General features: G+C 41.7%; 1 protein-coding gene across 1 annotated transcript; it reads left to right on the top strand.

The window, feature by feature from the left end:
• Positions 1–530: 530 nt before the first annotated feature.
• lrrc73 (leucine rich repeat containing 73) lies at positions 531–12,633 on the top strand (the record flags this gene model as incomplete). Its single annotated transcript, XM_084076235.1, has 7 exons — positions 531–747; positions 1,424–1,603; positions 2,369–2,529; positions 3,026–3,148; positions 3,714–3,814; positions 8,995–9,247; positions 12,563–12,633. The coding sequence occupies exons 1-7, from the start codon at positions 656–658 to the stop codon at positions 12,631–12,633; spliced, it is 981 nt and encodes a 326-aa protein (XP_083932361.1). The 5' UTR covers positions 531–655.
• Positions 12,634–17,407: the final 4,774 nt, after the last annotated feature.

Here is a 17,407-nt window from a genome sequence, read left to right as displayed (position 1 = left end):
CAACCGACAACAACCGACCGACCGACGGCCCGTGGCGTCCTGACCAGACGAGACAGGACAGACGATCACCCTGCCGGACGATCCGTCCCGTTAAAGCGACCCGATCGGTTTCATTCATTGATCATAGAAGGAGAACCGATAATCCATTGAAAGTGACCGCCGCGCCGCGCGTGCACGCATGGCTACTTTGTATCCTTATGATCGGAGTCGCGTGGCCGCGGCCTGCTAACCGAAGGAGGATTAATGACGTCATTCAGTGCGTGCGCGGAGGACTCGAGCTTTATCGATAACTATCAATGATCAATTAACTGATCAATTAACACGCACTATGCACCTGTTTAACATGACCGTTTAATAATGTGTCATTATGGAATGTAATGCGGACTACCTCAATCGGACCATTGACTATTTATTCATTATTAGGATAATATAATCAATCAATCAACCATATTGTATTTATATGATAGTGCCAATAACAAGTTGTTGCAAGATACACTTTACATGTAGAGCAGATTGAGAGTTTATTATTAGTTATTATATTATTACAGACATGCAGTCCATAGCTAACTACAGATAATGGGAGATATTGATCATTAGTTAACTGGTCATAAGGTTATTGATTGTTTATTGGCTTGGTATTGGCTGTACCACCACCATGCTGCCTGGGTCCATCCAGATCACAGGAGAGACCCTGTCTGGAGCAGAGGTCAAGGACATCTGTGACAGTCTGAGGGACCACAGTGTCAGGTCAGTGGGGGGACTGGAAGTAGTGTACTTAACTAATACCATTTTGAGTTACGTTTACTTGAAATATTGACATTTATACGTTATGCTTACGATATCAGTCACCAGAACCAAGGACACGTGTGTTTTTAAATGGGTCTTACTACATGGTTTATATAGGAAGGGGGCGTGTCTGATAAAATGAATATCAAATATCTAAATACTGAATCAGGCAACTTAAAAACTGTCTGGGGTGAAACACAAAAGCCAGAGTAGACATTACAATGACCCCAAACATGTTTGAAAGTGAAATATCCCTTTAGTGGTTCTCAACCTTTTCAGGCTGTGACCCCCCAAACTAATCATATTTAAACTGGGGACCCCCCATTTTGTTTGACTCCGTTCCACAGATAAATATTGTGAAAATAGCAGATCTTGTGAGCTTGTAGATCGGCTATTTTCAAAATGTTTGCCTCTTTCTTATATTATTTGACAATGTGGCCAATGTTTTATAGTATAGTTTGTCGATTACTTTTGTTGCAGTAATGGTCTTTCTTTTCTTTCGTTTTTTTGTTTTGTTTTTTTGTTTTAGGTATTAAAAAGGTCTTAAAAGTCCTTCAATTGTCACTTCACTATCACCCGACCCACAGGTTGAGAACCACTGCTTTAGGTAAAAGACATGTTCCTCCTTGTCGGTCAGGTTGCTGTCGGTGCGTGGCTGCCAGCTGTCGGACAGGGACTTCGGCAGGGTGTGTCGGGGGGTGGCAGAGTGCCAGAGCCTGGTGCAACTCAACCTCAACCTGGGGGTGGTGTCCAACATCAGCAGAACCAAACACCTGGCGGACGCTCTGCAGGCCAATAGGTCACTGCAGACCCTGTTGTAAGTACGATGATGTTGCTAGGTTCATTTATATACCTGGCATCCTATATATTCTATAGTTTCAATGTACAGATCATTATGTTTTGATATTATATTTCTTAGACTGATCTTTTTGGTTAACCTATGATCCTACATTACTGAGGCACTACACCGTCTGTAGTATGTTGTAAGTCGCTCTGGATAAAGAGCGTCTGCTACATGCCTAAATTGTAAATTGTATATTAATATTATTACAGATCACTACAGTATCAATCTAAATTGTCTCATAAAAACAGTGTGAAAAAAACGGTTATGGCAAAAACTAGTGATGCACTTTAATTTGGGCTTTTATGGTTTGATAGTTTTTAGGGATTTTCATTTTATATTTTGTAGGATTTGTATTTTGTAATGTCATGTGACGTGCTGCGTGCTAAAATGTATTTTGTGCTATGTAATCTATTGGTGCTATGTAATCTATTGGTGCTATGTAATCTATTGGACGATTTATTTTTAGTTATGCTGCAGGACCACATTGGAAGTGTTTCATTACGCTTTAATGTGTTATACTGGGTTTAAGTTATATTGTGTATTTTTACCAAAATCAAATCAAATATCAAATACAGATGTTTAATGTAATGTTTATCTTTCTCTCCTGCTCTCTCTTACTCTGTATCTTGTGGTTCTCTCTCTCTCTCTCTCTCTCTCTCTCTCTCTCTCTCTCTCTCTCTCTCTCTCTCTCTCTCTCTCTCTCTCTCTCTCTCTCTCTCTCTCTCTCTCTCTCTCCAGTCTGCATGGAAGTCCTCTGCTGGACGAAGGTCTGGTCAGCCTCAACGTGTCCCTGTCCTCCCATCCGTCCCTGGTCAGCCTGGACCTGGGAGACTGCATGCTGGGAGACCAGGCCCTCAGCCTCATCTGTGGGATGCTCCCGCCGGACGGAGCCAAGTCTGGTACGGCAAGACAAGATAGAAAAAAACACTGTTGCATGGATTAAAGTTCTGCTCAGCATCATTTTATATGGCTTTTTGACAATGATTGGCGGACATCTTGGATCGATGCCAATTATGCATATTTCCGCAACTAGGATTTCTTAGGACTTTTAGTATGTTTTTCTGGTGACTTCATAGAAATGGTCTGCGATGCATTATGAGCTTGTTGATCTGCTATTTTCGAAAGATTTTTATACATTTGAAAACTTGAAATAGGACATTCTGCCTAATGAGTACTTTTACTTTTGGTACATTAAGTACATTTTGAATTCCGGACTTTTACTTGTAACAGAGTATTTCTATTTTGCAGTATTGATTCTTTTACTTAAAGGGGGCGTGACATCCCCCAAAACATTTGAGTAAAACATTTGAGTACTTTTTCCACCACTGGAAAAAACACAAAAAGTTAAAGTATGGAGATAAGAGGTCACATTATCGCTGTTCCTCTGTGTTCCAGGGCTGAGGGAGCTGACCCTCAGTGCTAACCCAGGAATCAGTAGCAAGGCCTGGGCCCGCCTCGCCATCGCTGTGGCTCACAGCTCCCAGCTCCGAGTCCTCAACCTAGACTACAACCCCCTGGGTAACACTGTCCCTGTGTGTGTGTGTGTGTGTGTGTGTGTGTGTGTGTGTGTGTGTGTGTGTGTGTGTGTGTGTGTGTGTGTGTGTGTGTGTGTGTGTGTGTGTGTGTGTGTGTGTGTGTGTGTGTGTGTGTGTGTGTGTGTATTATTATACTTGTGAGGGCTAAAACGTCCCCTAAAGTATAGTAAAATATGAGAAATAGACATAGTGAGGACCGTTTTCCTGGTCCTCACAAGAAAAGGGCTTGTTTTATGGTTAAAAAAATATATTTTTTAGAGATAGGTTTACAATTATAAAAGATTCAGGTTAGGGTCAGGATTATAAGCATTTAGAAGTTAAGTTTAGAAGTTAAGTTCGGAGTTATGCCTGATTAAGTTGCGTGCCAGTGTGCGCACCAGAAAATAGCTTTTACCAGGTCACAACATGACGCGTTGTGAGCTTGTAGATCTGCTATTTTTTGGGGTATTTTTCGGGCTATTTTCGATGCTTTCCTAATATCTTTATGTCCTCACACTTTTACGTGGGGTTTGGTTTGATGGTAACGTTGTGGTGTCTCTGGTTGCTAGGAGACCAGATAGCAGGGATGCTGGCGGTTGCCGTGGCGTCCAGCAGAACCCTGGAGGTGTTGGATCTGGAGGGGACCGGACTCACCAACCAGTCAGCCCAGGTACCTAGCAACCACCTAGCAACCACCACATCACTACCACCTAGAACCCACCCCATCACAACCACCTAGCAACCACCACCTAGAATCCACCCCATCACAACCTGCTATTTTTTGGCGAATTAAAGACAATTTATCATTATATTCTCATTATTCTCAATCTCAATCTCATTATTAATCAAGTATTAAAAGAACACTTCAGGCAACCTTATCTTAAATGGTCCTCACTAATGCTCATTATAGGATGGCCTAATTTCCGTCTACTCACTCTGCCTGTCATTGGAGGGCTGTGGACAGTTGAGAAACCTGCCTACCAGTGACATCATCGATGGGGAATCCAAGCTAATAGAAACTGCAGCCTTTCTCTTCCTGGAATGTTAGCATGATGAAATAGAAGCCATTGTTCTTGCATCAATAAAAGATTCAAAAGTTTGAAAATGTTTGAATTTTCGAAATGACCAAACTTGCCTAAAGGAGAAAAAGGAGAAAACGGCGGCAAAACTATGCACAGCAGCCATATTGGGAATGAATTGGGCCCCTTCCTTACTTCCTTCACAGGTGTTACCAATGATACTAATTAAGGCTCCGTTCCATTTAGTGTGGCATAGTGGTTGTCTTATTTTCAAGGACCCCCATAACTCTGAGAGTGTACAAATGGAACCAAATGGACCCTTACGGGTCCATTTGGTTCCATTTGTACACTCTCAGAGTTACACACCCACCATAAGGGGTGTTTCTAGTGAGCCAACATGGCATGCACGATATCAGCACCCTGACCAGAATGGAACAGAGCCTTCATTAGTATCATTGGTAACACCTGTGAAGGAAGTAAGAAGAGGCCCAATTTCTTTCCAATATGGCTGCTGTGCATATAGAGCCTATTGTGGCTTCTGATACAGTAGCTATTTGTTCAGGCCAGATTTGAAAGAAACCAGTGTTACACATCCTTTAATGGATGGTGTCAGGGCATTCCACATGGTAGTGGCAGAGTAGTAGAATGAGATTTTTTCAATGTTTGTTAAATAAATGATGATGTCACTAGTAGGCTGGTTTCTGAACACAGCCCTCCTCTCAGACACAGAGTGAGTTAGATGGAAATAGATACTCCAATCAAATAAGTATATAGGGCCATGCGCACAGAAAGCATTTTATGAGTGGAGGAGCGCTCGGGAAATCTTGACCCCTAAAACATTCGAACGTCAACCGTCAACAATTGCTTAGCTCAAGGAGACCATATCTTGAAATATAAAAATACCTTGTCATATCTCTTGTCATACTGTACCTTTGGACCATAACAAAAGTCACATAGAAAATAGAAATGCATTGCTTTGCAACAATTTTATTCAACGTTTTTTTGTAGGCAGTGTAGGCAATTTTTTCACATGCATGCATGTATTGCTATTATATTTACACTCCAATAATTAGTATTTTGTTCAAATAGCAGTGTAGCCAAATGTAACCAGGTGTGGAAAAAGTCAAATATTTTAATAAAATAAAAATACCTTTTCTTTCACATCTTTTACTGCCCGAATTATTTCAGATTTTAGCAGTTTATTGCCAAATATTTTTTAATTGAAAAAAAAAAGTACTCAGGAGAGATACAGAATTATTAAGTTTTAAGTTAACAAGGAAGTGGATTGGAGTCTAGATCTTCAAAAAATCATATCTCCTTGGTCTTTGGGTCAAAAAAAAAAAAAAAAACGAGTTAACTCGTTCTTGGCAATCAAGTGATGGATTTGAAAAACGAGTTAACTCGTTTTTGGCAATCAATGTGTGAATGTAACAAGCAATTCCTCGCAAATTCTAATCTCAAATTCTGCCCCGGTTTATTTAAAAACACCAACATTTCAATGGTCCACAAATAATAAATTACATTTATTACTTTCACACTGTTTTCACAAATCGTACGTTAGGACTTGGTCAAACATTTTTCATTGTTATGAGATTTTATTTTTGCTTTAGTCCATGGGTATAAGTCAGTGGTTCTCAAACGTCTTTATTTATGGGTCAATTTGTCCACTCTCAGAGTTAAATACCTCTAAGGGTCCATTTGGAACCCCATCAAGGAACCTTGAGGGTCCCTGGACCCCACTTTGAGCACTGGGCAGCTGTCGTACGATCCCTGAGGGAAGTAATGGCTTTAGCTCGTGTCGATTGGTTAGATGCCTTATCAGCACTTCGGGTTATACGGCAGCTGATCAATCAGCACAAGCTTATCCCCTCTCCCTGTCCTTTTCTCACTCCTCTTCAGGGTTGCCAGATCTGCTTATTATAATTTCCCCGCAAGATTTTATTTGAAAATAGCCGATCTACAAGCTCACAACGCGTCTCATCGCGACGCGTTGTGAGCTTGTAGATCTGCTATTTTCAAATAGCTGATGTAATGTTTAAGTGCTCATGTGGCCCATAGTTGCTTCTTTTGGGCTGGTTTTCCTAGACCTGGTTGCTTGTTTCTCTCACATAATCTGGCAACACTGCTCCTCTTCCCCAGGTCAAATAAAGGCTGAGCGGCAGTATGTTAGTCTGGCCACAAGATGGCACTGTGGCTCCTTAAAATATGTACTGCCACTTCTAATCCTACCACTAATACTTCTAATACTACTACTATTACTACTACTACATCTAAAACTACTTCTAATAGCAAAGATGGTGGATATAGAAAGATAGGCCACCACAATTGGAGCCACTAGAGGCTAAATGGTTCACAAATGGCAAGTGCTTCTCAACAAATTCTCCTAAGTGGACGCCGTTTGACGGCAGATCTCGTGAAGGTGTTTCCGGGACAGAGAAAGGTCGACAGTAAAGCCGTTTTAGTGTCAAAAGGTTCGGAATATTGTGTGGCTTGTGGCGATTGGGTCCAATATTTAGTTCAGTGACCATGGAGCTGAAGATTGGTTCAGAAGCTGTGTTCACGTTCACTTCTCCCATTGGAATTAATAGACTCCCACCTGTAATTCCGGTCTTCTAAAAAGGCGGCCACCTACGCCACGCAGATACAGGAAGTAAACCAGAGATGGCGTGTCTTTTTTTTTGTCTTGGCTAATACTTCTAATACCACTAATAATTCAAATACTACTGCTACTACTACTATTAGCACTACTACCGTAACTACTGCCAGAGGATGGATGTCTTGCGTGTATGTTGATTCAGAACAGAAAGTGTTCTCTACATTCTAAATGTAGGGAACATTCTATATTCTAAATGTATAAAACAGCAGGGGCAGGATGTTGAAACCAGAGCCCTTTTCCTCATCAAATGTTGAAAAAAAATGCGAAAACCCATTTTATATTGAATCTTTAAGCACTTAAAACCTTTAAGCACTATAAACCTTTAATCTCTTCCATCCTTGCTGTTATAGAGCAGAGACACTCGCCACAACCTCGGCTCCAAGGTGAAAGTGTAGACCCACTTTACAAAGCCTTTCTCCTCTAATCCAATCCCAGGAGAAGTGATGTTATGATTATATTGTTATTGCAGTCTGGAAGGTTGAGGAGGTTCACTGAGATCTTTGTGGCAGCATCAGTGGTGCTCAAAGTGGGGTCCGGGGACCCCCGCAGCGGTCCTTGAGGGGGTTACAGGGGGTCCCCCAGCAGAATTGGTTAATAGAATAGATAAAAAATAGCAGTTAGCATAGTACACTCTATGATTATTATCACAATATAACTTTTTCACAAAAAACCTACCCTACCATATCACTTCCCCTACCTTTAACATCATTGCTGTCTGACTACTTCAAAACAGTGAGTCACACGGCCACAATACCAGAGGGAGCTCTACTGATCTAATTCCCCCCCCGATTCGGCACAAACGTGGGGATTCATTCTATGATGCCACTAAAATGTGGAATGCCCTACGAACAGACATCAAAAAGTGTGACTCCTCTCCTTCAAACCCCCCATAAAAGAGCACCTGCAATTTACAACTAGACCTAGACAAGTGTTCTAGCTTACCCCCCACACACACACTGCTTTTCTGTAAATATACTTTTACTGCTTGTATAGTATTATGTCTTGATGAATTGAATACACAGGACCTCAATAGAAACATGCCCCCAGGACAAGCCCTTTGTGTTATCCTTTTTGCATTATTGTATAACTGTACCTCTGTACGTTTTCCAAACTGTTAATTAAGTATTCAATCAATCAATCAATCAATCAATCAAATGCTGTCGGCACAACAGCAATGATGTTTCTGGACATGAAACCTCATATGTCCAAAACTGTTACTTTTCAGGATAAAAAAAAATAAATTAATTGAAAAAAGAAAAACGATATGTTAATGTGTGTTGGCATCAGGTGGAGAACTAAACACAAACCATTTAGCTTGAGAACCAAAAGAGAAATGTGAGTGTCTCCCCGGAACCCAAACTAGTGAAAATAGCAGATCTAACAAGCTCACAACGTGTTGCGAGTCGCAACCCATAAAAAGTGTGTCCCCGACTCTAAAATGGGTCCCACAACCCACAGTTTGGTAAACAGTGCTCTATTGCAATGATAACACTTTATTTATTTATGTATTGAATTCACGTGGTGAAATGAAAAATATGTTTTTCACACCTTTAGAGCATAGCTACAGTCATAATGAGGATATATCTATCATTATTTGCCATTTTTTTGTATTCTTACGTCATTAGCCCCTAAAAGCCTTAAATTAAAATCTTTAATGACTTACTTTAACTACTTATGAATAAATATGAATGTTGATTTCATTCGCCTGTTTGATTCCCATAGCTCACGTTCCTGCTCCACTCGCACCTGATTTTAATTAGGGAGACACTCTTGGGCTGCTACGTTCTTTATTTAACTCAAGATGACGGCCAGACAGTTTTAGTTTAAAACTTAAACAGTACGCTAAAATGTGTATGTGAAAACATTTTAGGATAGAAATAAGCAACGTAGTAACATATACAGTATATACTGTATATGCTTCACAATGCCCCTCTCTTTCTCCCTCGGGCTGCGTGAGGTGCAGGCTTCAAACATAGCCTTCTCTGGCTAATGCCTGCCATAGCCCAAGGGGGTGGGACCTTCAGACTGAAACTTCTAAATAAAATGACCGAAAAAGCCATTTCACCAGGATTGTGGTTAATGTGTGTTGTTATCTTACCAGGTGCTCCTAGACATGGTAGAGAACTACCCCACGTGTCTTCATGTAATCATGTTAATGTGTTGTTACGTTATAAGGTGTTCCTAGACATGGTGGAGAACTACCCCACGTGTCTTCGTGTTCTGGTGTTGGCGGAGAACGCCATCAGCCCTGAGCTGCAGCAGCAGATCTCAGACCTGCTGTCCTCCGAGGGCGAGGAGGAAGACCACGACAAGGAGGCTCCGCCCCTAAAGCCTAGCCACGCCCACAGCAGCGCCCTGCGGCCAATCAGAGAAAAACACCACCAGCAGGGCCCACTACTAGGCCCCGTCTCCTGGCTCCCGCACAGCAGTAAGGGCTGACCCCCCCCCCCCCCCCCTATCTCAACCCAGCATCCCAAGTTTCCCAAAAACAACTTTCTTTTCTTCTTAAAAGTCATACTGCGTAACTTTTACAAATCTTCACTGGTATAATTTTCACAATAACCATTCCATATAAATGTTTTTTTTTTCCTTTTTTTTCAGTATATTAGTGGCGAGTGGCTGCCCCCGACACACACGCCAAAATTACGCAGACACCGGAAAATATATTGACTTAAGTAATTTTATAAAGTTGAAATACGCTATTGTTGCTTTCCATAGCGTTCCATAGCATATCCCAAGCGCTAGGACCATGCAAAAAAATATTTTGGAGTGGTAGTTGGTTCTGTGCTTTGGTTTGGAACAAAATTCTGGGAATTGCAGTTCTAACAGACCATAGGCAAACGCTGTAATGAGAACGAAGCTACCAGATAGGGTCTCCAAAAACACTACTGAATTGAATCTTGCACAGTATGGCTTTTTAAAAATAATTTTAATCTAAACCCATGTGAGTAAACAGAAACAGACAGAGGGGACATTTATGTTTGTTAAATTTGTTTTTGGGAAACCTGAACCTAGTTTTAGACTGTCTTACTTGGATCGATGGATGAGCCTGTGTCCCTGCGGGCCTCTTCAGCCAAGCCTGTGTGTTTCCCGGCCCAGTTTGGCCCAGCTGTGTGTGCTATACTGCTGTGTGTGTGTGTGTGTGTGTGTGTGTGTGTGTGTGTGTGTGTGTGTGTGTGTGTGTGTGTGTGTGTGTGTGTGTGTGTGTGTGTGTGTGTGTGTGTGTGTGTGTGTGTGTGTGTGTGTGTGTGTGTGTGTGTGTGTGTAGTATGGGAGTGGAGGTGTGTGTATTTATTTACCTGCCAGATAGTCTACCCCACAGTGGTTCTCAAAGTGGGGTCCGGGGACCCCCAGAGATCCTTGAGGGGGTTTTCAGGGGGGTCCCCAGTCAAATGATTGATAGTCAGGAACAAAAAGGACCCTTATGGGTTTGTAACTCTGAGAGTGTCCAAATTTGTACGCTCTCAGAGTTAAATCAACATTGATGATACTACAGTGTAGATTGGGGGGTCCCAGAGAAAAAATGCCAAAAATGGGGGTCCGTGGTCTAATGCATGTCAAATTGGGGGTCCTTGAAATTGAAATGTTTGAGAATCACCGCTATAGCCATAAGAATCTTCTCTTATGGGTTATGTTTTTAAATGGGGTTTTTAAATGGGGGGACTAATATGTATCAATTTGGGGGTCCTTGACTTGTAAACATTTGAGAACCACTGGTCTACTCAAGATGTCTGCCTACTGATCTAAATTCAATGAATGGGCTAAAACTGGGTGGAAACTATTGAACATAGAAAAAAGTAACAGCATCATAGAATCAATGCAGAGACGTAGGGGTGGTCCTTGATATTGGGACTAGAATGGGACTATATGAACATTTTATGTCGCGTATTATTGTGGCCAAAATAAATGCGATTAACGATATTATCGCGATAATCAAAATATGTTTAAAAGCATATTTTGGAGTTCTCTTATAGGCATACCGTATGTAACATGTCTATATAAGACATATGTTACATGCCTGTGGGTATGTTTCAAAAGCTCTATTCAGATGGAACTGGTTTCCTGAATGACATCTGAGATATTGTAACTAACTACGACATAAGACTGTAATATACTGTAAAACGTGTGTCATTCATACTGTATCATATGGGAATGAAGAACCTCGGCACAGAGTGAATGTATAAAGGCAGCTACTGTAGCTTCACATTCTTCTGTTTAGATCCGACTCCAACTGACGTCTAATGCAGCAATTCGCAACCTGGTGGGCCGTGAGGGTATTGCAAGTGGACCCCAAATAATTGGCAAGACGCTAAGATTTTTATGATAATGTAACATTAAAGCAGCACTATGTAACTTTCCTCTTCTACGCCGGATTTGAACCCGATTCCCTGCGCAAGTGCTGACATTTTTACCATTGAGCCAATAGAGCCGGCCTGCTTGCTCAGGGGATAAATTGAATCTTGACCATCAGGTCGAAATTTGGGTCAGATCCTGTGGGTATTGGACAAAATAAAAAAGAAGTTAAAAAAGTGACATAGTGCCGCTTTAAAATCTTGACAAATACGTTGTGATACCGGTAAATAGGAACTTAAAGTATACTACGTTAGTTCCATTGATCCAAGCAAACACAATCAATTAACTGATCATTAAAATAAACTTTAAAAAAAAAAAAGTTTATTTTGACCACTTAACCCGGCAGCGTGTTAAGTGGTCAGATGGGTGGTCCTCGAACGATTTTCGAGTGGGCCCTGATCCAGAAAAGGTTGAGAACCTCTGGTCTAATGGCTGTACGATAAAGCTATAGGCTACAAACGTAACCCTGGTTATTTGAGTATTATGAGCGAGATGTCTGCTTTACATGGACAGAAAACAGAGGGTTCAAAATCCCTGGTTTTCACTGTGACACCTTTATTTTGATTTGTGAGTCGTCAGTTGGAGTTCCTGCATTTTCCACCCGCCCCAAAAAGGGAGAAACATTTTTATTCAGCTGTATATTTTCACCAAAACGAGTGTGAAACTCCAGCCTAATTCGAGAAACCTCCCGTATCCATGAATTTCCAGTGTCCCGTGATTTATTATGAGCATCACTTCCTGTTGTCGGTCGTTCCAATTAATTTGAGTGTTCCGTGTCAGTCGATAATAATGTGAGAAGAACACAACCTGGCAGAAATAAAAAAGGGTCATATTAGTCTGCCTTCTTACCCTACAAGCTCTCCCTCCAGACAGCTGATTCAAATTAATGACTAACTTAACTAACTTGCTCTTAGCAGCAGTAGCCTAGCTCCTGTCCTGTGTTTCATTCTGACTGGCTGCTGTTGCTGCTGTGACACCTGCATTGTTAAGTGACACAATCATTTTAACCCCTTTATCCATTTATACGTTGGCTATTCAAAAACAGTAGATATACAAGTTCACAGCTGCAAGCTTGTACATCTGCTATTTTTGAAAATCGTTAAAAAAAATCTTGAAAATCATGGAAAATTTGTAATGGTTTTTATTAGATTTTTTAACACAAATATTCTCTTCTGGGGGTCCCTGGCACAACTAATGGGGGATTGCGGCCAAATACACATCAATTTGGGGGTCCTTGACATGAAAAGGTTTGAGAACCACTGAATTGAATGACTGACAACAAGAGGTGATGCCCATAATTCATGCGCTCTGGTTTCCCCAGTAAGCTCCATAGTAAACTTCTTGGATAGGTGAGTTTGATACTTAACGTCTCGTTCTCCAACCCCTACAGACTCCGCCCCCCATGTGGTCCTGCTGACATCAGGTCTAGGTGAGAGCTTATTGGCTGAGACTGAGATGTGACCCCTCCCACACAAACCCGCACGCATACCAACTTCCTAAAAAAAAAAAAAGAAAAAATCACATTTGACTGGTTTGAATGAAGTTTTATTTATTTATTTTTTTGCTCTTTGTTTGTTTGTTTGCACTGCACTTAGTTGAACTGCAAGATCACGTGATAAATATGTAGACTAGAGCCTGACCGATAGTTTCTTTTTTTTGGGTCCGATGCCCATCCCGATATTGGAGTCTTAGAATACTAAATATTTGGTCAAAAAGTGCTAAATGTTCTAATAGATTTGAAAAACAAAGATCAAGTATATATACCTTTATATTAAACTTTAATATATAAAGTACACATAAGCTGAACTTTATTTTATTTAGGCTATCCTATTTGAGCCTCTTTCAAACATAAAAAAACGCTTTTACTGTAGATCTGCTATTTTTGAAAACCTTTTAAATCTTTAGAATTTTTTCTCCGATGATGACATGCCCAACATAGGGAAGGCCAGTAAAAAGTGGTAAAATAAATACATTAAAAGAATCGGACCACATCGGCTACATAAAGGAAAAGGCAAATAGTGGAAGAAAAAACAATATATCGGTCGGGCTCTAAAACAGATGGACAGGTGTTGCAGCCAATCACCACCCTGCGCTTGCATGATGTAATGTAGCAGTCCTCCTATCACAGGCCAAGGTTTGGGAGCAACACAACACCCTTAACTCACAAAGTGAACTTGTAGGCAATAGTTCAGGGGCGTCATTTCGGGGATGGAGATTTCCGCCCCCTAGTGTTCACATTATGGTTCTCAAATCTCCAATTCAGTTATTTTATATGCATATTTTCTCTGAACTCTGAACTTTATTCTTTTGCAGATTAATCTGATTTCAGATAATGTGACATGTTATAAACCTTAACAACCGTAAAAACAAAAACAAGAAAAAAATACGTAAACTTAACTTTCGTCGATTTCTCCCCTTTCAATAATACCAATTCGTATTGTATTTGATATCGTTGTTATAGTTGATAGGTCACCTTTACAATGAGGTGTAACTTGTAAGGATCGTGAAATCTTGGAATGAGCAACACATGCTAAACGTGTGGGTAGCGGCCTCCAAAGAATTGCCAAAATCCCCCAATATGCGTCTGTTGGTATTCACTGGCACACACCTGCTGGCACACACCTGTGACTGGCACACACATGCTGGCAGGTGTGTGCCAGTCACAGGTGTGTGACTGGCACCTGAGCATGGGTCCTGCAACTTTGTTGAGGTTGTGTATGGGCCAAGCAGCAGGCCCGTGCAATTGGCTCTATGCACAGCAGCCATATTGGAAGGAAATTGGGCCTCTTCCTTACTTCTTTCACAGGTGTTACCAATGATACTAATGAAGGCTCTGTTCCATTTTGTGTAGCACAGTGGTTGTCAAACCTTTTAATTGCAAGGACCCCATAACTCTTATGGGTTATGGACCCATAAGGGTCCATTTGGTTCCATTTGTACACCCTCAGAGTTACACGCATGCACAGCCAACATGCACAATATCAGCAGCCTGACTCTGTTTTACCAGAATGGAACAGAGCCTTAATTAGTATCATTGGTAACACCTGTGAAGGAAGTAAGAAGAGGCCCAATTTCTTTCCAATATGGCTGCTGTGAATAGAGCCTATAGGGCAAGTGGAAGCTGGTGTGTTCCGTTACGCAGAGTGGCAACATTATTTGATGTCAGCCCTGGTACCGTTTCCAAAATTATAGGACCAAGTTCCGTGAGACTGCTGAAGTCAAAGACAGACCACGAAGTGGCCGTCCCTGCATGGATGACAACATCCCAATAAGACCGGTTCCTCACCCTTGCTACCGACACGTTTAGCTGTGTTGTTCATTCCACGATTGCGCGATCCTTACAAGTTATACCTCGTTGTAAAGGTGACTAATCAACAATTACAACGATATAAAATACAATACTAAATGGTATTATTGAAGGGGAGAAATAATCGACCGAAGTTAAGTTTCCAAACTTTCTTTGAGGAGTTTAGATATGCGTTTTCTTGTCTGCAACCACACACGTATGACCCACTTTCAACCTGGCAGCCCTATTTTGGGCATGTCATTAAAGAATAGTATTTTGAAAATGGGGCTTAAGTGGTAACTTATTTTTGCCGCCCCCCTATTTCATCTGAAATGACGCCTCTGCAATAGTAGATCTGTACAGTGTATTTCTATAGAATCATATAATAACCAATGAATGTATGTTCTGCCCTGTAGACGATTTGGACAATAATGATGTACTGTATACTGTTAGGTCTGCTGTGATGATGTCACAATAAACCTGTTTACACCTTCTTAACACGCCCGCTCTGTGGTCTGTCCTGTGACTCTGATGCACCATGCTCTGTGGTTTGTCCTGATGCACCATGCTCTGTGGTTTGTCCTGATGCACCATGTTCTGTTCTGTTCACCTTGCATGGAACTAAAGTAGAGATGTACCAGGGTGCCCGCTGGCCTAGTGGTCCAGGCGCATACCACATATATAGGCCGTAGTGCAGCCTGACAGCGCGCCGCAGGCTCTAATCCCATTCCCAACGACCTTTGCTGCCTGTCACTCCCTGTCTCTCCCCCTGTTTCCTGTCCATTCCCACCATCTACTATTAATAAAGGCAGAACAAGCCCCAAAAAATATCTTTAAAAAAATTATCCCCCTCTGCAAGCTCACAACGTCTGCGAGAGACGTATTGCTTGGATATCTGCAATTTTTTGAGAACCACTGTTCTAAACCACTGTTCTAAATCCTAAGAGTTTTATGAAAGACTTATGTTGCTATACAGCTAAAAAGGCTTTCCTGGTTTCAATGGGTTAAGTGGTTAAAGGGTTGATGTTCAGAACAACCAAAGGTCACGTCAGAGAGGAAGGATAGAGAGAAGGAAGGATAGAGAGAGGAAGGATTAAAAAACACTTCTCCTCCTCAGCAGAAATCTCGAAGAGATCTAGAAGAGAGGGGTTAGAAAACACTTCTCCTCCTCAGCAGAAATCTAGAAGAGATCTAGAAGAGAGAGGAGGGGTTAGAAAACACTTCTCCTCCTCAGCAGAAATCTAGAAGAGATCTAGAAGAGAGAGGAGGGGTTAGAAAACACTTCTCCTCCTCAGCAGAAATACACAAGGTTCTAATTTAAAACAGAAACACGACCCCACGATCCGCTGTCACTGACCTCACACCACCTATGATGTCCCACCTGTCTGTCTTCTCTCTCTCTCTCTCTCTCTCTCTCTCTCTCTCTCTCTCTCTCTCTCTCTCTCTCTCTCTCTCTCTCTCTGATACACTCTGTCTCTTTCTCTGTATGTCTGTATGCCTCTCTGTTTGTGTGTGTGTGTGTGTGTGTGTGTGTGTGTGTGTGTGTGTGTGTGTGTGTGTGTGTGTGTGTGTGTGTGTGTGTGTGTGTGTGTGTGTGTGTGTGTGTGTGTGCGTGCGCGTGTGTGTGTGCGCGCGCGCGTGTGCGCCTGTCTGTCTGTCTGTCTGTCACACACACACACACACACACACACACACACACACACACACACACACACACACACACACACACACACACACACACACACACACACACACACACACACACACACACACACACACACACACACACACACACAGAGAGAGAGATGTAGACAGTTTTTCATTCACCTGCTCGGTTCATTTAACAAGTATCAGTTGACACATTGTTGTCAACGGAAACAGTGATTTATAATTGATGGACTCCTTGGATCGGTCGCCATGGTTACCAGGCAACAGGAACAAACAGAGAGGATCATTATTATCCACCACAGAAAAAGCCAGGCAACACACACAACACAGTCCCCAGGATGTTAGGCAAGAGCTGGGGTTCTCAACTACCTAATGTGAGTTCCCAGAAGTTCTCACCACCAACTACCTGACATTCAAATAAGGGGCCTATGTTCTATGTTCCCCGTTTACAACCCTAACTCTAACTCTAACCCTGAAACCCCTTTCAAATCTCTATAGTCATTAAACGAAACAGGGCTTTTTTTCATATTCATTTTCATATTCCATCCTGATTGGCTAAGATTGGCTTCCAAAGTTTGCAGGAGCGCTCCGTTTTGAACAAAATGCCTCAAATCATGAACACAGCATGCAATTTCCCTGAAATTGTGCACGCACATTCCCACTAGGCCGAGGAAGAAATGCCAATTGAAATATTTCAAATGGGCCTCATGGTGTCGCTATAACAGGAGAAAAAGATAGGGCTCGCAACTCACTTTTGTGCTCCAGGTTTTATTCAAACAAAACACAGCTCATGATACGACGTTTCGACCCTTTCGGTCTTTTTCAAGTATAGTCGCTATAACAGGACCACAATGCAAATAAGTCGCCCGACTGTCTTGTGTTTGTATCTTTGACGTTTCTCCGATGAACATGTGTGTTTCTTGTATGACGTCTAATAAAATGAAATAAAATAAAATCATGCATGGTTCATGGTTCAAGGGAGGGTCAAAGGTCAAGTGAGTGTGACGTCAATCGTAAATTAGCCAATTAAACCCTCTATTCTCAGAAAAAAATTCTACACCAAATGTCTTTGGCAGACATACATATTTTGGACGAATGTTCCCCCCCAGAATAGTTATGCTGGGGTTCGAGTGGTTAGAGCGTCAAGTCCCAGCTAGAGGCCTTTTATATCTACTGGTTAATGTGTAACTAGTCAGTTTCTACATTCTGTTGCACCACAACTATTCATGGCGTGATCTGACCTCACTAGCAGTGCATAGACTGCGCGCACACACACACACA

The sequence above is a fragment of the Gymnoscopelus microlampas genome, assembly GCF_963454915.1.
Source record: "Gymnoscopelus microlampas genome assembly, chromosome: 13".
Taxonomy (NCBI): Eukaryota; Metazoa; Chordata; class Actinopteri; order Myctophiformes; family Myctophidae; genus Gymnoscopelus; species Gymnoscopelus microlampas.
Note: the sequence above shows the minus strand (reverse complement) of the source record. Positions and strands in the feature narration are given on the sequence as shown.